The 24703-nt window shown below is 40.0% G+C and overlaps 1 protein-coding gene across 1 annotated transcript in view; it reads left to right on the forward strand.

Moving 5' to 3' along the window:
• The window catches only part of LOC127419895 (plexin-A2-like), a 318335-nt gene that overhangs the window by 40862 nt on the left and 252770 nt on the right, over window positions 1–24703 (forward strand). Inside the window, exons 2-3 of the mRNA XM_051661704.1 lie at window positions 12045–13373; window positions 22767–22949. Coding sequence (XP_051517664.1) covers window positions 12171–13373; window positions 22767–22949 — 1386 coding nt within the window. The 5' untranslated portion in view covers window positions 12045–12170. The remainder of the gene's footprint in view (window positions 1–12044; window positions 13374–22766; window positions 22950–24703) is intronic.

The raw sequence follows: 24703 nt of genomic DNA on the forward strand, positions 1-24703 counted from the left end.
TGGAGACATTTGAAGAATGTTGACACTGCTCTCTTTTTACATACAATAAAAGTGAATGGTGACTGAGACTAACATTCTGCTTGACATCCTTTTATGTTCCACGGAGGAAAGAAAGTCATAAAGATTTAGAATAACATGAGGTTGAGGAAATGATGACAGAATTTTCTTTTTTGGGTTATCCTTTTAATAAAAAAGTTAATTCATGACACTGAAATTTGTAGATATGTGTATGATCTTTGTTATGTGAGGGAGTACAGTGAGGTCCAATAGACAGTAAGAAATAAAATACTCACACATTCCTCTTACTGTTCATCCATTTATCTCATCTTTTGTCTCTCTAGTTTATTTTCCTCACAAACATTGTAAATCTCCCTCGCTCTCTCACTCTCACTCTCGTTTTCTCTTTCTCTGTGCCAGGCTGTGTAAATCTGCCCCAGATAATAGTCTATGTGTGGGTGCCAGTTTTTGGAGTTGTGACTGCTGTTGTAACGGGTTGTTGCCCAGCTGGAGTAATGAATGGCTGGGGCTCTACTGCCTCTCCCTCTCTCTTGGGTGCCAGAGCCTTGCACAGCCGCATTCCCTGCCAGCCAAGCCCGGACACCCCCACACACACATACACACACACACAGATACACTGATGCAAAGCAGAAGAACTCTTTTGGGAGGAATCCACAGTCCTGATAATCCACATGAAGTTTAAAAGTGTGCTTTGATTTTTTGTTCTAAAGTTTTATCAGGCTTCATTGTGTTTTCTAAATAAGAGATAAGTAGGGTGTATTTTTGTAAGGCAGCCAGCTTTATTGACATTTGAGGATGATTTGGGCTGATTATTAGATAGAGTGTCTGTTTTAGTTCGCAGCGATCTGATTGGCTGCGGGCAGTGCAGTGATTTAGTTCATTGGCAAAATCAGTTGCTTACTTTTGCCAGTTTGAGTCCAGTGGAAAGCTTCGGTTTAAAACTGACCCCAGTCTGGGGTTTTAGGATGTGGGCCTGAAAGAGCTTAACACACTTCTCACAGCTGGGAGCACTGCTGTTTATGTAATCCTGCACCCGGCAAATCTCTCCCGTCCTCCTTTCTTCTGGAGGACACTTAATACTGCGCCTACTCAAGCTTAATACTCTGTGCACTAACACCCTAAAGACTTGACCCTAAAATATGGGTGCTAGATAAGAAAGGGCATGAAAGAGATGAATAGAGGAAGAGAGAATTTCACTGAAGTGATCTGTTGAAGGAATGCTTTTAGAGATCAGTATTTTTTTCACAGTAGTTTATGCTAAATAACAATCTTGCTCTGTTCAATATTATTGCAATGTAATGTTGGATAACCAATTTACACTCACTGAACACTTTATTAGGAACACATATACACATTTTATGATGTGATTATCTAAGCGGCCAATCGTGTGGCAGCAGTGCAATGCATAAAATCATTGCAGATACGAGTCATGAGCTTCAGTTAATGCTTACATCAACCATCAGAATGGGGAAAGAATTTGATCTCAGTGATTTCGACCGTGGCATGATTGTTGGTGCCAGATGGGCTGGTTTGAGTATTTATGTAACTGCTGATCTCCTGGGATTTTTCACGCACAAATCTAGAGTTTACTCAGAATGGTTTCAAAAACAAAAAACCTCCAGTGAGCGGCAGTTCTGCGGACGGAAACACCTTGTTGATGAGAGAGGCCAACTGGGAATGGCCAGACTGGTTCGAGCTGTCAGGAAGGCTACGGTTACTCAGATAACCACTCTGTACTATTGTAGTGAGCAGAATAGCATCTCAGAATGGACAACATGTCGAACCTTGAGGCGGATGGTCTACAACTGCAGAAGACCTCACCGGGCACTTTATTAGGACCAGAGTGTTCCTAATAAATTGCTCAGTGAGTGTATATTTACTACTTTACATGCATGATCAAACAAGTGTTATCACTCTGGGGTTACTGAGGCCCATGACCAAACCAGTGTGATCTGCATTCACGCTGTTATTTACCGTTGACCCGGAGAGAGAGACTGAAGCTGTTGTCATAATGAAACATCTAATCAACCGATCTTTTCAACCACACAGTATCTTTATTTTTTATGTTACCAACATTCAAATAATCACAGAAGTATTGGGATAAAAGTTTATAGTTTGGTTGAACTAGCTGTTTTGATGTGGCAGTGGTTTTTGACGTCAAACAATTAATGTATTTGGTTACTAGTTAATCTGCTTGAGCCTTCTCCCAGTTTGTCCTTCACTCATTTTTACCACTTCCGGGGCAACAAGTGGAAGGCTTGGTTTGTTATAACCATCTTTGCTATGATGAACTCAGAATCTCATGCAGCTTTGCAATGTAAACAACATGGCTATGCACATACTGGTAATCGCAATTGCAATCACAACTTATGAATCATTATAAAAGTATTAAAATAACGTTATATGTTTATTAATGTACAATTTATCCTCTAGTGCATCTGCTGCGAAGTGTAATCTGACATTTATTTATTACAGCGCACTTTAAATAACTCACACTGTGGGGGTATTAGTCACTACAGTTTGAACATACATATGAAATAAAAGTTAAAGTGTAAATTTAAAGTTGTATTTTTCGTATTAATCATTAAATGCCCTTAATAACATCATGTGGGGTTAAACAAGGCTTTTGTAGTTTCGTAGACAGTTAATGTGTCCTAACAAGGTGCAGCTCAACAATTTTCCAGTGACAAGTAATTTTTTTGTAAACACTGAAAGTTACAATTCTGCGCAACACCATGAAATCACAGTCAATCAAAACATATTTGGTATTTTGGACAAATGAGATTTCAATGTGGGCGGCCAACCTAGCATGACACGATTTAAATAAAAGCCAAACGTTCATCATAAACAATTGTCCATTTTTGCAAATGTTTTGGACAATAACTCTGGAATGAATGTTTAACCACAATTATCAAAAACTCCCATCACACCTCCTGCAAAATTGTGTGAATAAACAACTACTGACTGTAAAAGGTGGAGCTGAAAAGGAGAAAATGCCAAACTGTCAGCGACAGATTTTACCCGCTAACAATTTCCTCTTTCATGTGCAACTCTCGCCATAATATTGACTTTCAAAACTCCTGGATTATTTGCACAGCAAAAAGCATACACTGTGCTTCCTGAGTGATAAATGTGCGTTGCATCAATCAAAGCTTAATTAAATTCATAGCAGCATATCTGAGGGAGGTAGATCTGAATCCTGTGGCCTCTGGTGACATTTTCCGTTTGAGTCTCGTGTCTTTCCGAGAGCTCCCTGTCTCCTGTCACCGCCCTTTAAAATTTAGATTTATGGAAATAAGCCTTAATATAAACCTGTGCCAAGCTTGACTGACAGTTCTGATGAGAACTACTTCCTCTGTGTGTGTGTGTGCGTGCGTGCGTGCGTGCGTGCGTGCGTGCGTGTGTGTGTGCGTGCGTGTGTGTGTGTGTGTGTGTGAAAATACTTAAGCTGATTGTCAGTTGTCGTAATAGGTGTGGGGCCAAGACACTGTGATTTCGATCAAGCTCCTGTTACTGTACGTCTTTGCATGTTTGTTAGCCAAGGAGGTGGCAAATGTGGGAGGGAGTACAAAATGCATTAGAATAACAGTAATATTATAATCTCCCCTGAGCGGAGTTGCGGGACTGTTTCGGGAGCGAAAGAGGGAGTTTATTTTCTCTGAATTCAATTGTGAAGGATGCTAGGACGTCGCAGCAGGGTTGTGGGTGAAAGGCATAGATTAGATCCACACCTTGTTTGTATTCACAGATAAGAGCATCTGCAGACGGCTGCTAATTCTGATGTCATGTTGACATGACTTTTTCTGTGGGAAATCACACTGTGTGAGGGATTTAATAGACTTTGATATGCTTCAGTCAGACTGTATCATTCAATGTACCATTGAGAGACAGACTGAGGTAATAATGGGAAACTGTTCTTTAAGAAGTTGCCTGAGGATTGAACATGCACATTGTATAGTTGACCGCAAAGTACAAAAGTTCATCTCTTGAGCCGTACTAATTAGGACTGTGCCTTTTAGTGATTTGGCATTTGCTTAATGAATACACAGCACACCAGTGGAGATTCCGATGCAAACAATCGCTTAAATATGGGTCTGGTGTTTTTTTTTAATCATGTTACAATGGCCTGTGGCAGTTCACATAAGCATTTTGTAAAGAAATACTGGCTAGATAGAATGAGACATCGTATCCTTCCAATTTTTGGATTTTGAACTGACACGGTGATGATATTCTGTCTGATTGGCCTGGTAAACATGTTACATAATCAGTTTAAGACTGTAACGTTAAAAGCTGTTAGGATCAACATGAATCAGCATTCACAACCCATTTTACTTCTGTAATGTGATGTATTTCCAAATAAAACTAGATATTCGATGTTGCCACAAATGCTGTAGATTGAGCTTAACATGTACTGATACTGGAATATTCCTTTAAATTGTTTTAAACCGGGAACATTTCTTTAAAGTTATAGTTCAACCAAAAATGCAAATTCTGTCATCGTTTACTGAGATTTTAGGTCAATTAGGAGATATTTAGAAGATGTTAGGCTGAATGACAGCCTCAGTTACTGTTCACTTGCATTGTATAAAAAAAAAAAAAAAAAAAGATTACAAAGTGAATAGTGACTGAGACTAAATTATTCCTAATATCTCCCTATGTGTTCCACTGATCAAAGAAAGTCATACTGGTTTGGAACAAAACGAGAGTTAGAACATGATGACTAAACTTTCATTTTTGGGTGAACTAACCCTACTTACCCACTAGTCATTTTGCCCAATCGAAGAATCAGCAGCCCGAGATAAGTCTAGCTAACACTCAAGCGCTTGTTTTCCCTGAAAGAAGAGTACTATGCAGAAATGTCCCAGAGTAAGACAGAGAAGACCAACATGAAGCTATGTGGTCAGTGAGAGAGTAATCTGTCCCTGCTTTGCACTGTGTCATTTCCCCATGGGGGAATGGATGTGCTCAACACTGGGTTCTGGCACAGAGAAAGGCAGCCAATACTGGCGCAGTCAGAGCTCCCGCAGAGATAAAAGAAATTATAAATATCGCTACACTGCCACGACACCCTGCTTTCACAAAGCCGCTCATTATCACCACCAGAGAATGTCAGGGAAGAAATAAAGACTAATGGACTAACCTCTCCTACTAATAGTTTTTTAGACACACTCCCACAAAGTGCTGTATCCCTCAAGGAAAATTAAACTTTCTATTTTTAACTTGCAAAAAATGGCATCACAGATAAGGCTCTGCGCTGCCAAGTGAACACTCCTTTCAAATTTATCAACTTTTCAAACCTTGGTTTCTTTTCCAACTGCTTGATTTTAGTATGCTTAATTAACTTTCCTCCTCGTCGGTATGACTATTAGTATAATTTAACCATTTAGATTACATGCTCAAAGATTAGTTATTATTGGGAATGGTGGATTAGTCCTGGGCATGAAATTCCAAAGTGCCTTTTTTTCATTCCACAACAATTAATAGGATTTTACGCCATAACGGGATTGTGGTTAGGGTTCTTTATCTGTGGCAGTACAATAGCTGTAAATATGAATTTAAAAGATCAAACAACTTTGGCTCTATTGTAAAGTAGCTTATAGAAGGAGGGAAAATATGTCAAGGCACACAGCGAGGGGGGCGGGGGCTTGCAGTGCTTTGGTATCCATAGCCTGAGCCCCTGAGCTGGGCTTTCTCTTTATAGAGATCAGCCCTCGGAGCTCAAAATTACCCTTCTGTCCATTTGAAATAGTTCATCTTTGCTAGCAATTGTAGAGAGTCTTTTAAATCACAATATAGCATTACTCTTTCATCCCCACCAACCCAATTATAACGTGTGCATTCTAAACCTAATATATAGCTTGACTCAGACTGTAGGTCCAGAGATGATCTAGCTAACTCAGTGTCGCTGGCAGGGCTCTGTATTGGCAAACCAATCATTGAGACCAGCATTGCCAGGCCAGCACATCCTAATAGCGACATGCTAGCATGTATAGTTGAGCAAACCACACAGAGTTTGTCACAAGACCACTGTGTGTTTATGCAGCAAGAGCCACTGATGAGAACTTGTGGTTTGTTTAGCCTCCCTATTCATTAAGGAAAACAACCGTTTTTCCTGTACTGCAATCACAGTCTCAGCACTCACTGGAATACAGTGGTTTTCCTGTTCTTTCAATCTGCAAACTCACATTTAGCCCTGCATTGATATCCAAAGCCATGTATTCAGATATAACACACTAGCAAATTCTGTGACCCCCCTTTTTGGAGTTTTATCCAGTTGGATAGCGCAGAGTAAAAGATACCACTGCTCCCTGAAAAATCAGCTCTGTTCCTGTGCACATTTCATCCGAGGAATCTTTTAGAGGCATAGCCTTGAATTTGCCATGGTTTGCAAGAGATTATGGTGCTAAATTTGGATCCCATCTGAACAGCATTGTATCCCGGAGGTCAGTTTAATGTAAATGTGATGAGCGGATTATAACCCAGGGATGGATTTTCACATGATAAAATAACACTCCCTGGAACTATGTGCTGATGCTCAGTCAGATGGAAATAAAATACCACTTAGTGGTCTAATGGAATATTAGTGATAGTTTCTTTAGTTAGAAAGCAGTCACTTCTTTACCTTCTGTTCAGTGCATTAATTGCAGGGATAGTGACCCTGATGCAACCTGGGATTAAAATCAACATTAAATCAAAATATACTTTTTACTTTCCTAATACACATTCCTGGTCTTATTGCGAAGGATTCATTTGTGCACGGTATTCCAAAGAGTAAAACTGTTTGTCTTCGTATTCTTCCATTACAATTTAATAATTACAGTACTCTGCCAAAGAAATTACTTTCCTTTTTGACTGGCAATTTCATGTCATCATCAGCTCCGATAACCTGTGGGGTTCCACAAGGATCTATTTTAGGACCAGTTTTATTCTCATTATATATGCTTCCTCTTGGTGCTATTTTTAAGAAATATGGTATTTTGTTTAATTTTTATGCGGACGACACACAAATGTACCTCCCTTTGAAGCCAGGTGATGATGTATCTGTTAAAACTCTCTGTGAATGTATGAAAGATGTAAAAAGCTGGATGGATAACAACTTCCTCCAATTAAATGATAATATGACAGAGGTTATCATTTTTGGCCCTAGTAGCTGTATAAACAATTATACAGAATGTCTAGGCCCATTGTCATCTAATCTGTGTGCCTATGTCAAAAATCTGAGTTTTAATTTTGACTCGGAGTTAAAATTTGGTAAGCAGATAAATTCTGTGGTAAAGAACAGCTTTTTTCAATTGAGAAATATTGCCAAACTTAAATCTGTCTTATCATTTAATGATTTGGAGAAAGTGGTTCATGCTTTTATTTCATCATGTCTCGATTATTGTAAGGCACTATATATGGGTATTAATCAACAATCATTATCAAGACTTCAAATGGTACAGAACGCTGCAGCAAGACTGCTGACGAACACAAGAAAGAGGGATCATATATCCCCTATTCTGGCATCGCTGCACTGGCTACCTGTCCAATTTAGAGTGCAATATAAGGTATTGTTGTATGTTTTTAAAGCCTTACACAATCTGACTCCTGATTATATCTCTCAACTTATTGCCATTCGTAACTCCCATATATTTCTTAGATCGAATAACCAGCTGCTTCTTGATGTTCCTTGATCACGGTTCAAGGGTAAAGGAGATCATGCATTCTCTGTTGCCGCACCAAAGTTGTGGAATGGTTTACCTTTGTTTGTCAGAGCCTCAACATCTGTCAATATGTTTAAAACCCATCTCAAGATGTATTTGTTTAGTGAAGCATTTGGAACATTATAACGTTTCTTGTTATTTTTCTTTATTTTAAGTTAATTCAGTTAAATTTTTATAAGTCTTTTTATATCATTGTATTGTTTTATTGTAATTGTACAGCACTTTGGTACACTTCGTGTTTTTTTAAAGTGCTCTATAAATACATTTTGATTGACTGATTGATTGATTGACTGACATCACCAAGCCCTCTTATTTTTTAACCCCTCCTCACCAACAAGATATAGAGACCACTTTTCACAAACAGTTCTCAATGGATAAAATCAAGTCACACACTACAGTAAATTTTTCCTTTTTTTGAATAGACCTTTTCACTCAGAAATACATCACATTATGGAAGTATATTGTTCAATTTAAACAAATTATTTTCCTTGGTTTTGGAACTTTGTGTTAATAGTGTGTTAATAGCAGCCCATTGTTTAATTCCACATCCACACTAATGCGTATTTGCCTCTCATTCACACTAGAATGGTGTTTTCCTCCATTAAAAATAGAGACTTTAAAAAAGGACTCTAGTACAGCATACTTTGTAAAACAATATTGTTAGAAAATGGAAAACGTTTTAGTGTGGACATGGCCTTGGCAATAAGGTAACCACCTCTTACTGTTAAGGGTAGGCTTGTGAGACAAAGAATAATGCCAAAGAGTCACTTTCAGGTTGTGTTTTGGGCAGTATTTTTATTTGACGTAATCCTCAGTGTGCAAAAACTGTGTCTTTTTACATGTACGTTACATTTTGCACTAACGCAGATGCAACTCCACCACAAATCAAACCAGACCCACGTTTGGGGCAGAACATTGGGCTCAAATGCCCAGTTGCTTGTGGTTTTGAATAATAATGGTTATGCTAATGAGGCAACTGTTACCTTTCCACTGGTGCACTGTATGGATGTAAATCACTGCCATGGTGAATTACAGCTCCTGCCAAAATGCCTGTGCTGCAGCCTCTACAATACAGAAGCCTATTCTGACAAACCTGCCTTAAGCGCGCCATTATCGGTATAGGCGTTGGTGTGACTAACCCATGATTCACAGGTGCACACATTGACATGGTAATCTCTTCCGAGAGCCCAATGTAAAAGACTGACTTCAAACAATAAAAGGAAACTAAGTGGCGAATCAGTCTCATCTATTACATTCTATGACCGGTCTGCATAATAAGGAAAGTCCTGTCAAGCGTCGCAGAAAAAAGGGGGAAAACAGACAAAGCATAATAAACAAAGAGCCTATTGCTTCTGTTCCTGACAGCACCACTGCTAAACTTTGAACAGTCATAATTTACAGCATTCGGTCCCCTCTTCAGTGCAGCTGTCGCTGTGACATTAAAAGGGTGCTCTGAGCCAGCAGAGGAGAGGGGTAGAGAAAAAGCAGGTGGAAAAAAGGATGTAGGGTTGCAAATTTTCAGAAACATCCTTGATTGAAAATTGTTAATGATAAAGAATGAAAAGACCTGCCGGCAGGCCTTCCCCGCCTTCCGCGACCTGGGAGGGAGACAAGGGAAGGGAAAAACAAAACAAAAAAAGGCCAACGCAGAGCGACAGTGAGAGAGAGAGGAGAGAGAGGAAAAACGTACTCGCCGATTTCCAGACACACCGTCGCCTGGTCCTCGATCACTCCTCCACCCTCTGGCAGACAACAGCCACTCCTCCCCGTGCGGACCGGAGCTAGTCCTCCGACCCCTGGTGGACAGAACGCCCCTCCACATTTGGGCGGCCAGTAGGGAACTCCACCACCCCTGGCAGCAGCTCTACCGCTCCAAGCGGTCGGCAGCGAGCCCCTCCTCCCCTCGTGGACGGCGGCAGTTCTCCCCCCCCCCCCGCCGCATTTTGGCAGCCGGTAGGGAACTCCTCCACCCCTGGCAGCGGCCCCACCGCTCCAGGCAGCCAGCAGTGAGCCCCTCCTCCCCTCGCAGATGGCGGCTGTTCCTCTGCGTCCAGGCGGCCTGTAGCAACTCCTCCGTTCCCCGGCGGATGGCTGCGGCTGCTCCATTGGGGTGGATGGGAGTGGCGAGGACTCTACGACGGCACATCCCTCCTCCTTCCTGGGTTTCGGCACCAATGTAACAGGGTTCAATGGAAAGGAGGAGGCGGGAACCAGATGAAGCATCAAAGTAATGTTTTTAATAAACTTTAACACAAAGACACACAAACATAAACACATACAGGGCAGCTGCCTGTAGCTCCCGAACTGCCACATCTTGTTGCACTTATCCCTCTCCTCGGCTGATTAGCCCAACTGGGGGCCGGCCATGCATAGTCATGGCCTGGCCCTGCCCTCCTCCTTATCACACCTAGTTTGGTGTTTACATGTATAAAACCATATAGGGTGAGGCCAGTGATGTTTGTAGACAGAGAAAGGGGTGGGCGAGCTCTTGAATGTGATGCCTACAGGCCATAAGTCTGCAGGAAGTAGCTTGCTCAGCAAACGCCTGATGAATGTGCTTTGCACCTCCAGCAATTGCGAACTCACACAAAAGAACAGTGTGAAGGTTAAAACCAAGCCTGGGCCTGGGTTTTACAACTTTCTTTACTGCCGTGCTAATGTACTGCCTAATATACCTCCGAACTTACCGCACCTCTGCTAGTAATCTTGGAGAAAAGACCAGCATTGGTGGTCACCAGCACATACTGGTATGATTGTCTCCCTACCAGGCTTTCTAACTACCGTAACCAGACCAAGCTTGTCAATGAGCATTTTTGGTGGTGAACTGGAAATTCATGCTGGTCTAAGCTGGTCTTTTCAGCAGAGAAACATATGTATGGTAGGGTGGACAACAAAAACTGATTTTTGTTGAACATTTTAATTGACGTTTCAACAGGATATCAGAATTCTGATGTAAATGTACTTGAAACACAAGGCTGTTTTTAATTCACTCACATCTTTTACCTTTGATAACTTTGTCCCTTCAGCCTCTGAATGCAAATCACGAAGCAACGAACAATAGCTTCCATATCCTGACATGTTCCGGCACACTGGCAAAGCCCAGCTCACTTCAAACCCACAACCATGTTGGACCTAATTACTATTGTTGGACTGCTTTGCTTAATCATATGTGATTCTCTGATGCATAGGCATTGTCTGCACTTGTTAGCCCCTTGTGCCACCTTGCACTGATAAAGCATGCAAATCAAACAGAAAAAAAAATAGGAACGGAAATATGGTGAACACAGTTGGACAGCGGAGATTGTATATCTTTAATGGCTGCCTTATTCATTTAGGGATGATTGCTCTAGTGGCAATGATTAATCCCTCCAGGACTTAATGGTGTCAAAGGGATACAAAAAAGGGAAGAGAGTAAAACAGACGAACAGAATTGGAAGGCATAATTAATGGATTCAGATCCTGTTAAACAGCCCCCTCACAGAACAGATAGTAAAAACAGGGTGCATGGAACTTGCACCCAATTTGTTCACACTTTGTTGTAGTAATAAGATCCAGGCCTCCATCGTGCAGTGGATTGGATAATTAACACCCTGGGATAAATTCAGAAGAAATGGGGCCCCCCTTTTTAATTTATTGTGAGGGGGAGACAGATCTCTACCACCCACTGCAACCCGCTATTACATAAATAGCATTTTTTCCTTGATGTTCTCTTCTCACAGTGATCATCTGACAAATAGACTGGGAAGGGTAGAGAAAAAAACATATGCAGAAAAATGAGAGGGCACTGTTAACATTTATCATAAATGCGCTTAAGCTACTATTCCTGACATAAATGCATTATTCCAAAAATATTCTTAGGATTTTTGAAGAAAATGAAACAGCCAGGCGGCTAAAATTTTAACATTTTAGAACGATAAGTCACCTATTCACAAATGCTCTTGCTATCATAGGTTTCTTTTTTTATCTTTACACTGGTCTTGACATAACAGACACTCCTCCAGAGATCTTTGACTTAATGCTGTTCTTAGGAACTACTGTCTCAGAGTACAAACAAACAGTGTGACTCAGGTAAGGCTAATTCCATCTCTACAGTGCGCTTCACCTTCCTGCATAGTGTTATCCAACCCGACAACTCCTTTGGAATGTGAAGATAAAACTTTCCTGCCATCATCTCAAAGAGCAGCCGCCCCTCCCCTTTTAACACTTTAGCGAGGGACTCAGTTTGGTGAATGAACTGCAATTTCCATTGTCTGTTTCCTTTTGGCTTATATCTGAGTGTGGATGCTTTGACACTGATTTATTTCCTCTCTTTCTCTCTTTCAGAAACATGTGAAAACCCTGGTGAGGTACTAGACCACAAAATTAACCTTCACACTACGAGGAGGAAGATTCTGCCTTCGTATATTCCTTTACGCTCTTCCTTTTCTCCACTTCCACTTTGCGGAGATCATGGGGGGACAGCAGGCTACACGGAGAACTTTGAAACAAAACTCTGCACAGGGTTCCACATTACCCTTGGCTGGCTTTTTGTTAGTCTTAACCTTGCCCATAGTGTGCAGTGAACAGTCCTTTACAACATTTCACCCTGAGCGACGAGAATGGGCCTTCAACCACCTGACAGTTCACAAGACGACAGGGGCACTCTATATTGGCGCTGTCAATCGCGCCTACAAGTTATCAGGCAACCTAACGCTCCTAGTATCCCATGATACTGGTCCAGAAGATGACAACAAGGCCTGCTACCCACCACTGATTGTTCAGCCATGCACTGAACCACTGGTTTCTACCAACAACATCAACAAACTCTTGCTTATTGACTACTCCCAGAACCGACTGCTGGCTTGCGGAAGCCTGTACCAAGGTGTGTGCAAACTGTTACGGTTGGACGACCTCTTCATCCTAGTAGAGCCCTCTCACAAAAAGGAGCACTACCTCTCTAGTGTGAACCAGACAGGCACCATGTATGGAGTCATTGTACCATCTCAGGGCAAGGATGGGACACTCTTCATTGGTACAGCTGTGGACGGAAAGCAAGACTACTTTCCGACTATCTCCAGCCGTAAACTTCCGCATGACCCGGAGTCTTCTGCAATGCTGGACTTCGAGCTCCACACTGACTTTGTCTCATCACTCATCAAGATCCCCTCCGACACACTGGCATTGGTCTCTCATTTCGATATCTACTACATCTATGGCTTTGCCAGTGGCAATTTTGTCTACTTTCTGACTGTGCAACCTGAGACACCAGAGAATAGCATGTCTTCCAGTGGACCCTCAAATGACCTGTTTTACACCTCCCGCATTGTCCGGCTCTGTAAAGATGACCACAAATTCCACTCTTATGTGTCATTACCAATAGGCTGTGTCCGAAATAGGGTAGAGTACCGTCTTTTGCAGGCGGCCTACCTGGGCAAGCCTGGGCGAGTGCTTGCGGCATCCCTTAACATTAGCGCTCAGGATGATGTGCTCTTTGCCATCTTTTCCAAAGGTCAGAAACAGTACCACCACCCACCGGATGATTCTGCCCTCTGCGTCTTTTCCATCCGGGACATCAATGCTCGTATCAAAGAGCGCATGCAGTCCTGCTATCAAGGAGAGGGAAACCTGGAGCTCAACTGGCTGTTGGGAAAGGATGTACCTTGTACCAAAGCGGTGAGCAATCTTTTTGTTTTTACTTTTTTGTCCCTTTCATTCAATGCTTGAAGTAGAATCTTAAACCCTGATCATAGAGTCTATTTTTAAATTGTACTACTTGAATTGCACTTGGATTATTTTAAATCTTTATTGCAAGATATCTGTCTTTGAATGCTGTTTGCTTTGTGCAACATACATTTCTTGCAATCTAAGAAACTGCCCATTCCCAGGAACCCTCAACCAATCAAAGCAGTCAAATGGGTAAAGTTACTAATTTTTCCCTGGACATAAAGATAGGATCAGCATCGTAATGTTTATGTAGCTGGTTGTTGTTCTAATGTCTCAATATTTCACTGTTCAGAGCGTAACAGGATACTATTCAAACAAGCCTACCAATGATGTGCACATAACGGGGGCTATAGGGGCGCAAGCCCCTGCCCCTTTCGTTCACAACTCAAAAGGTGCCCTTCACAAATGTAAAGGTGCCCTTTTAAGCGGTGCCTTTAAGAGGGCTGAGGTGCCTTTAAGAGCGCGGATATTAAAACGGAAGTGTCTTTACTACAGGTTTATTTGCATGCTATTCACTGACTAGCACTACCTTGAAACATTGATATGAATGTGTGTGTGTTTGTATGCCTGTTAGTGCTTCGTTTTTGCATCTGTGTGCATTAAACATACAAGTAAGCATTAATGAAAAAAACACTGGTACGTGGTTCTCTCCAGGGTATCCTTTATTAGCTTCAGTAAATTCACCATTAGCACCATGTCAGAAGTGATTGTCACTCTGAGAAAAACATTATTGAGTGTCTGAGCAGGGTGGTCCTCATAGTAGCAGACTCCACTCTGGCCGCATTAAGGGCCCTAGAGGATCCTCCGTCTGACCCCAGAGGCCGTCAATGGCTCATGATGTCAGCCAGCCCTCCTTCGTGTTTTTCTAGGCCTCATTAAAAACATAGCTGTAGAGACACTTTTGCTACTTTTCTTTTGGTCTTGTAGGAATGTGTAAAGACTAGAATATAAAAACAAGAGGATATATGCACAGTAAAAACTCCTAAGTTTTTAATAAGTCTGTGGTGTTTAACATATTATGCAGGTAGGTCTGCAATGATTAACATAGTGAAGTCTATAAGCCCACACATATCTAATACCACAGCAGGCAGAGTTTAGATAACTCAGCCCCCATTTGTTGCCACAGCTTTTTTTTTTTTACCCACTTTTCAAGACCAGTAGGGGTATGGAAATATTTTTACAACAAAATATATAGTCCTCAGACATTTTAGTCTGGTACTCTAAGCTCTTTTTACCTTGAAATACTGTTAGCCCTCCCTATCTGTGATGTTTTAGTTTCATTTTCTGTCAGTTATTAGAGGCTATTTTTGATCACTGGAAACATGGCCTTTGCATAGACTTGTCTGCAACTTTGTCTTTAAAGGTGAAGTGTTTAATTTCTTGATGTCAGAATACTTTCTAGTAATATGCATAGATAACTGTAAGTAATCCATGTCTAGGTTGATTTCCCCAAAAAGTGTAAACACTGTGGCAATTAGGGATGTGCCCGAAGCCTAATACCCTATTTCTGAAAGGTACAATTAATGACTTCATAACGAATAATGGATTCATCCAAAGAATATAAAAAATATTTGTATGACTGATTATCCAAAAAGCACAAGGATAAAGCAACATTTTAAATAAATAATATATATATAATAATTAATTTATGAATTTGTGTAGCCAATATTTCTAAAGTGTAAACCTTATGAATGAAAATGCGCACAGTGTGTGATTTCAGATTCGGATGGGCGCAGTCTCGACTTCGTTTGCGGTCTCTGTAAATTGTGCGCATCTGGAACATATCAATTGTAACATTAAGATACGACATCCAATACACTTTCAGCTTCTTGAAATGTCTATGTTAATGTACCACACGATTCACACGTGATTCTCATGTATTTATTTATTGCCTAAACCTGAGCGCGATGTTAAATTCCTGACCTGAAATGATGATTTCTCATCTATCCGTCTCTTAAAGTGGACCACATTTATATCCACATCAGTGATTAAGGTTATTAACTGGTTAAGACTTTATTCTGAAAAAAAGGTAAAATGCTCCATAAAGGTTTAAATGCTCCATAGAGTATTCATCAGTTAGGAATATTCCTCAAGTAAAATGAAGAAACTGAAACTCTGTCTTTCTTTCTTCTTCTTCTTTAAACTGTGCTAAATTTGAGAATGTTAAGTGTTCTTGAACTCTGGTAAGGCGCTATATAAATGTAACATTATTATTATTATTATTATTATTATTTTATTTAACTAAATAATGGTGTCCTATCGTAAAAATTCTTGATAGACTTATGGGACTTTCACCTGTTTGTAGGCTATATTTATTTTATTTTATTTTATTTTAATGTTTGAATTTGTATTTATTATTCACTTCAAAATGTGTGCTTGACATTTCACATTTTGCTTGACACCTCTTGCCTCCAGAATAATGTTGTTATACAGACATTCTGTTTCATGCAGATATTAATATCAGAAATACCAGGAGAAACCAAAGTTTACAACATATTCCAGATTTAATGTAGCCTACAAATTCAGCTTCATCTGGTAAGATGATATTTAAACAATAATTGTATAATAATAATAATAATAATAATAATTATTATTATTATTATTAGGCTGTTATTATGAAAAGGCATATACAAGGCATATTTTATTCATAGAAACTATAAATGTAAGAGTAACATTTAAAAATTGGCGTTTCATTTAGTTTTGACACACTTCCGTTTTAAGCCCCGCCTACACTCCATTCTATCCTAATACAGAAACAGATACAGATCATTTTGTCATATGAACAGATACAGATACAAATACAGATAATGGCTTCGCTGTACACCCCTAGTGGCAATATCAAAACATTGCTGTTTTTATTTAAACATACCAACCAGTTTGACGTAGCAACATTGGCTCAGCCAATGGTGTGAGTTTGGAGAGGGATTATCTGTTTATGCGATCAATAGCATATGAAGGGAGTGTTCGGGAAACCTGTTTGGAAAAAATCCTTATTCTTGCAGTTCCATTTGGTGCCACTAGAGGAACAGAAATGACACTTTACCCTTAAAGGAATAGTTCACCAAAAATAGAAATTTGGTCATTTACTCACCTTCATGTTGTTCCAAACTCTTTCGGTATGACTTTTTTCAACACAAAAGGAGATGTTTGGCAGTATGTTAGTCATAATGTTAGTATGGAAAAAATACAATGGAAATGATGACTGAGATTAACATACTAGCTAATACTGTATCTTCTGTTGTGTTCCATGCATGGAAGAAAGAAATCCATACAAGTTTAAAAACAAGAGGAGGGTGAGTACAATAAATGACGGTATAATTTTTATTTTTGGGTGAACAATACCTTCAAGTTGCTCCAGTTTCTTTAGCTCCATTGTTGAAACACAGAGAAAGTTGAACTAAGAGACAGAGGGAGATAGAAGTCATAAGCCGAGAAGACTGAATGAAAGATTTATTACACATCCCTGCTGCTGCTGTCTCTCTGCCTGGCCAACCTGCTCACTTCTCCACATCCAGCCTTTGATGCTATTCAGTCATTCAGCTGGTGTTTCATTTCATCAGGCAGCCTGATCAAGCCTATCATAGCTCAAGTTTGGGCAGTGATCTAAAGAGGACACTATTGATCAGGTGGCTTCTAAAAGGACAACCCTTTTCCAGATATGTGTATGGAACAATAACCCCCTACCCAAAACAGCCGCTATGGGGAATGGGTTCCAGTGCTAAGCAGGAGGGTCAATGTGTAAATATCCCAACATGCACTTCAAATACGTTCCAAGGTGAAGAGCGCTAGTGAGGCACAGGAGACAGGATCTGAGGCAAAATGTTTGAAAGCTATCGTTTTTGTGGCAAATAATCTCCATCCATCCACCCGTCCATCCATCCATCCATCCATCCATCATCCTATACTCTGTATATATATATATATATATATATATATATATATATATATATATATATATATATATATATATATATGTATGTATATATATATATATATATATATATATATATATATATATATATCAATTTGAAACTGAAATATACTCTTTTAGCTTATTTTTCATTAAAGAAGCTACATTTTATGATTTGTTTGTTATATACAGTTGTGCTCAAACGTTTGTATACCCTTTTTTTGGCATTGATTTTGAAAATATGACTGATCATGCAAAAAAACTGTATTTTATTTAAGGATAGTGATCATTTGAAGCCATTTATTATCACATAGTTGTTTGGCTCCTTTTTAAATCATAATGGTAACAGAAATCACCCAAATGGCCCCGATCAAAAGTTGACATACCCTTGAATGTTTGGCCATGTTACAGACACACAAGGTGACACACACAGGTTTAAATGGCAATTAAAGGTTAATTTTCCACACCTGTGGCTTTTTAAATTGCAATTAGTGTCTGTGTATAAATAGTCAATGAGTTTGTTAGCTCTCATGTGGATGCACTGAGCAGGCTAGATACTGAGCCATGGGGAGCAGAAAAGAACTGTCAGAAGACCTGCGTAACAAGGTAATGGAACTTTATAAAGATGGAAAAGCCTTGAAAATGCCAGTCAGTACTGTTCAATCACTTATTAAGAAGTGGAAAATTCGGGGATCTCTTGATACCAAGCCAAGGTCAGGTAGACCAAGAAATATTTCAGCCACAACTGCCAGAAGAATTGTTCAGGATACAAAGAAAAACCCACAGGTAACCTTGGGAGAAATACAGGCTGCTCTGGAAAAAGACAGTGTGGTTGTTTCAAGGAGCACAATATGACGATACTTGAACAAAAATGAGCTGCATGGTCGAGTTGCCAGAAAGAAGCCTTTACTGCGCCAGTACCACAAAAAAGCCCAGTTACAATATGCCCGACAACACCTTGACATGCCTCACAGCTTCTGGCACACTGTAATTTGGAATGACGAGACCAAAATAGAGCTTTATGGTCACAACCATAAGCGCTATGTTTGGAGAGGGGTCAAGTATTGTGCTTCTTGGAACAACCACACCGTCTTTTTCCAGAGCAGCCTGTATCTCTCCTGAGGTTACCTATGGGTTTTTCTTTGTATCCCAATCAATTCTTTTGGCAGTTGTGGCTTTCTTGGTCTGCCTGACCTTGGCTTGGTATCAAGAGAACCCTGAATTTTCCACTTCTTAATAAGTGATTGAACAGTACTGACTGGCATTTTCAAGGCTTTGGATGTCTTTTTATATCCTTTTCCATCTTTATAAAGTTCCATTACCTTGTTACGCAGTCTTTTGACAGTTCTTTTCTGCTCCCCATGGCTCAGTATCTAGCCTGCTCAGTGCATCCACATGAGAGCTAACAAACTCATTGACTATTTATACACAGTCACTAATTGCAATTTAAAAAGCCACAGGTGTGGGAAATTAACCTTTAATTGCCATTTAAACCTGTGTGTGTCACCTTGTGTGTCTGTAACATGGCCAAACATTCAAGGGTATGTCAACTTTTGATCAGGGCCATTTGGGTGATTTCTGTTACCATTATGATTTAAAAAGGAGCCAAACAACTATGTGATAATAAATGGCTTCAAATGATCACTATCCTTAAATAAAAGACACTTTTTTTGCATGATCAGTCATATTTTCAAAATCAATGCCACAATTTCACAATTTCTGCCAGGGTATGCAAACTTTTGAGCACAACTATATTTTTGGTGATTTGACATACAGTATGTTCTTGAAATGGAATAATTGCCAAACAAATTTGGAGATTTCTGTATTTCCCCTTTAAAGCAGATATTAGTTGTGCTTGCATGAATGAAAAATAGCTGCTCTAGGGGTAAACCAAGATAGGCCACACATGGACAGACTAGCTCTGCAAAGAACTTTGCATACAAATATATTTAAACCATGTAAGCATAGTCCAAGGCAAAGCATAATCCAAGGCGAACAAATACCTTTTTTGACTATGCAAACATTCACATTTGAAAATCTCTGTGGCAGATTCCTCCAGCTATTTTTGGATTGGACAATAAAAGAAAGCGTGGTGAACGAGAGGTGGGCCGAGGTCTGCAGAGTACAAGGCATTTACATCCTTGTGTTATTGCCATCCCCCTGCTTGTGAAGGGCTGGAAGGCAGTAAAGATTTTATAGCGTTAGCCTGTAGTCAGCCGGGATGATATTAAAGGGCTGTGGAGTGCCGGGGACAAGCAATGCTGCATTCAGCAGCATGACCGAGCGTGTAGTACCCATCTCTCTTACTCTACATGGCACTTTGAGGCCACTGTCAGTCACAAACTCAGATGACCTGTATCTAAACGGCGCAGAGTGTTGTAACTCGCTGCCCCAACTCAAATGGGGATTGATAGTGGTACATGCCTGCATAGACCCTCCCATTAGGTTGTAAATGTTTACAAGCTTCAATCTCTTTAGTTTAGGATTGTGTATGTGTGTGTATGTGTGTGTGTGTGTGTGTGTGTGTGTGTGTGTGTGTCTGAGTCAGAGGAGGAGATACAAGAAAGGAGAAAGAGTAATTTTTTTTTTTTTAATGTAAACATTTTTTTTACAGCTCCACCTCTGACAAGAAATTTAAATTTGAGCGACCACAATGAATTTCCACGTTGGTCCATGCTAATTTAAACTGGTTTGTGTTAGTATGACGCTGGTTTTGCCAGTAAACCTGCAGAACGTAGTCAACCATCAGGGTTTCTCTGGTGAAGCTGGTTAACCAAGTAAATCTTGCTGGTTCATACAAAAATCACCCTCATTTCACAACACTCCATATGACTTACTTTCTGCTGTAGAACACAAAAGGAGATGTTAGTCAGAATGTTAGCCTCAGTCATCACTGACTTTCCTTGCATTGTTTTTCATACTAGTATCTAACACACAACATAAGTTGGTTCACCAGCCTTTGCTGGTCTTTTTAGCAGAGCTGTATCATCTGTATAGGTGTGTAAGTGTGTGTGAATGCGTTCTTGTCCCCAGCTGGGGTGAGCTACATTATTCTCATAGCACAGGGTAATGAGGCAGTCAGGGAGCCCAGTAGGGCTCACCAGAGCAGAGCAGGAACATGCCTGCCCAGCTGGACAGAAAAGCAAGCGTCTGGCTGGGGAAACCAAACTCAATGGTTTGGTTACTGTCTCCCCTCCACAAGTGCACAGGAGTCAGTATTCTCTAGTATTAAGTGTTGACATACAGTACACCCCAAAGGCGCCGATTTATGTTTCTGCCTGTGGGTGCTCTGACGACCAACCACCAACATTGGCTTTACTCACCCAAAGAGATGCGCTAAGGTGCGGTAATGCACACCGGCTGCGAGCCACCACAACGTGATAAGATTGAAAGTTTCACGCAATATTGGACATTTGAGCATTTTGAGCGCTTCAATTAAGGATGGGAGTCCTCTTTAAGAGTCTCGTTCTCAGTCCCTTTTTTGCTTCAATACAGGACATAAAGCCTTCAATACAGGTGTTAGGCATCCTGTATAGGATAAATAAGGGGGCATCTGGCCAAAAAGCTAAGCACGGTGCATGCACGAACACTTCTACGCATGCAACTAATGCCCATTACAAATTTGTATCCTAAGTAATATGAAGGAATATAAGATTGTGCATGCTCAGCTTGTTCAGTTTCAATTATTTTGTTCTCCGTGTGGCAGTGCACTTGATGAATTCATTATTAAAGAGTTCAATCTGCAGTTGTGTCTTGTAAAATCCCTCTGGGTCCAGAATCTCCCTCCAGAACCACGATCCCTAAGTGAGATCCACCAATCAGAGAAGTTCCCAGTTTTTCGATTTTTGAAAATGATTTGCTTCAAATTAAAGGTTTATTTATATTAATTTATTTTATGCTGTTTAATAATAGAGCTTTCTGGTTTGGGTCAAGGCTGAGAAATATTTATTAAATATTTTTCTAAATGCCTATGGAGAAAATTTATGGGGAATATCTCGTGTTTTTCCATGGGTGCTCGGCCATTCACATGGGTACTCGAGCGCCCAAGCACCCACGAGATAAGTGCCTGTGGTACACCCCAAACTACCAGCTGATTATGAACTGAATCAGATTTACCAGTCTATCACAGTTATTCAATCAGTGTTAAGGTCAGGATTACCATGGATTTACAAAAGCTGGGAAATATCAGGCTTGGAAAAGTAATGGAAATTAAAATTGGCAAAGTCAAGTACATTTCTATAGTGAATATACTGTAATTTAGTAGCTCATTTCTAAAACATTTCATTGGCTAGAAATTGCTTGTGGTGAGTTCAAATTGTGAGAAATCCTTATCCAGTAATCATGACTGGAAATGTCATGGGAATTCATTGGTCAAAAATTGTGTGGACTGTATGGAACAAAAAAAAAAAAAAAAAAAATGGCATCTGAACATAACTGCTGAATGATGATAATAATAATAATAATAATAATAATAATAATAATAATATATATATATATATATATATATATATATATATATATATATATATAAACAGATTGTTGCAGTACAATATTTCATATTCAGTTTGATGGTGTTCGTAAAGATGCATTGTTTTAGAAATGTTTATCATACCGAAAATTGATGCGAAAGACCTTAATTCAAAGGGAAAACAAACTTACTTTTTAAACCATTGGAATATACACTCACAGAGCACTTTATTAGGAACACTATGGTCCTAATAAAGTTCCCAACGTGGTCTTCTGCTGTTGTAGCCCATCCTCGTCAAGGTTTGACGTGTTGTTCATTCTGAGATGCTATTCTGCTCACTACAATTGTACAGAGTGGTTATCTGAGTTACCGTAGCCTTTAAGTCAGCTCGAACCAGTCTGGCCATTCTCCATTGACCTCTCTCATCAACTTCCATCCACAGAACAGCCGTTCACTGGATGTCTTTTGTTTTTGGCACCATTCTGAGTAAACTCTAGAGACTGTTGTGCATGAAAATCCCAGGAGATCAGCAGTTACATAAATACTCAAACCAGCCCGTTTGGCACCAACAATCATGCCATATTTTTTCCCTATTCTGATGGTTGATGTGAACATTAACTGAAGCTCCTGACCTGTATCTGCATGATTTTATGTATTGCACAGCAGCCACACGATTGGCTGATTAGATAATCGCGTGAATAAGTAGGTATAAGATGTTTAGGTATTTTTACTGGAAAACTAAACAAATCTTCTGAACGAAAATGATTTATTGCAGTGCACTTGACAACAGAACAACCAGCCGGCTTTGGATCAGTAGTGATTTGCTTACGAAGCACTTCTCTGTATTAAAATCAGTGCAACCTTTTCACCCTCCTACTGGTGTCTGTAGAAACAACCAAACTGACCTTGACTTTTTGATTCAAAGCAAACTGCTGACTATGGCTTGACCTTTCTCCTCCTGTAGCCTGTCCCTATTGATGAATCCTTCTGCGGTTTGGACATCAACCAGCCCCTTGGCGGCTCTCAGCTGGTGACTGGACACACACTCTATACGGAAAGCAGGGATCGCATGACCTCAGTGACCTCTTACGTCTACAATGGCTACTGCGTGGCTTTCATTGGTACCAAGAGTGGACGGCTGAAAAAGGTGAGTCCTGAACACAGGTGTTGTTTTTCTTCTGCGCTGGTTTGTACTTTGAGACTTTCAAATTCGGCTTTGAATGGCGTGTCCTCCCCTCTGAGAAGCAACACAGTTTACAGAGCTGGACATGCGTGGTAAAGGGATAGTCTAACCAAAAAATGAAAATCCTGGCATAATTTACTCACCCTCATTTTGTTTCCAAACCCAAATGACATTCTTTCAAAACACAAAACGAGATGTCAGACAAAATTTTAGTTGTCACAATTTTCATTTTTAGGTTAACTATCTGTTTAAGTTGAAAAGTTTTAGGCCTTTAATCTAAGAGCCTCAGAAACAAGTACATTTTTGTTTGCAAACAATGTGTCACGATAGTTATTAATGGTATTCCGTTGTTCTACTTTGAACTGTCCTCATTTAAAAGTATGGATGGACGTAGGAGCCAGAAAATTTTCTAAATATCTAATATAATTTTGTAGGAGTCTTTTGGTTCTTTTCACTCTCAGTTTGTAATGGGCAGCTTAAGGCGACCTCAGAGGTTCCCGCCTACCTCCATAGTCTATTAATTTTAATAGGTGCCTTCTCAGCCAAACCAAAGGAATGGTTGTTAGACACAGACAGAGTCTGGAAACCCTTGACACTGGCATTAAGAATGAGACACTGCCGAGGGTAAAGGGTTATCAGATGCTTAATTAGAATATCTTTCAGATAAAGGTCATGGAGATAATGTGGCGTTAAAAATCACCTTTTGGTTGGCAATGGTAGCATGATTGACAAGAAGCCCTCAGTCGACTTCTAGAACTTAAAGTCAGCATGAAACGGCATTTGCAACCCATTTTACTTCTGTTATGCAGCGTATTTGCGAGTGAAATCGATTTAATGAGAAAAAAATTAGGGTAGGGACTTGATTTTATGGATTGGGAATTGATTGGATTGTGAAAAGTGCGCATTACATACCAAAATGTAACCAGACCTGAATGCGAGTTTGCAGTCGATTGCAGTCTTGAAGCAATGTCTGCATTCAGTTTTGCTGAGACTTTTGGACCAGAAAATGGAGACTGAACGTCAAGTTAACCATCAAGAGCATCATGACGTATCCCAATGGAAACACTTATTTTTAAATCGTATTATTTGCGTAACCTTTATAATGTTACATTTCTGCATTAACTCTTGGCAAGATTTAAGAAAAGTGGCATAACCTTCAACAATAGCCTAAAACAATGCTTAAATAACTTTTTCATGTCATCTGAAAAGGAAAGTCGTTTTAGAGTTATTACATATTGGTGAAAGTTTACAAAGACATTTTTTCCCCACTTTGGATTGCCTTGCATTCATAAGTCATACAAAAAAAGACCAGACATGTGTATTAAAAAAGTAAATATGTTGACTATTTGATAGATAGTATTTGTTTCCAGTGGTTATAATGTTGCTTGGTAAAGTTTTACCTGATTAGCTGTACTGAGCAGCCAATTCAGGAAGTTTTGACATGTTAGCATGTGGCTAATAGAGCTGCTGTGGTCGCAAAATGAGACTACCTGTAATAATAGACAATTAAGATGATGACTAGGGGTCTATCAGCTGCTTTTGGGACTCATAGCCCTTAGGGCATGGCTACATTGCTGAGTGACAGGACAGGCCCTGTTAGATGAGCAGGACCAGGCATGCCCACCTCCTTTCCTCACACCATAGCAGCTGCAAAAGGCATGAAAGGGATGAAGAGAGAGAGAGAGAGACCTGGTCTATTCAAATGTTGGGTTTGTCTC

The sequence above is a fragment of the Myxocyprinus asiaticus genome, chromosome 29 (genome assembly GCF_019703515.2).
Source record: "Myxocyprinus asiaticus isolate MX2 ecotype Aquarium Trade chromosome 29, UBuf_Myxa_2, whole genome shotgun sequence".
Classification (NCBI taxonomy): Eukaryota; Metazoa; Chordata; class Actinopteri; order Cypriniformes; family Catostomidae; genus Myxocyprinus; species Myxocyprinus asiaticus.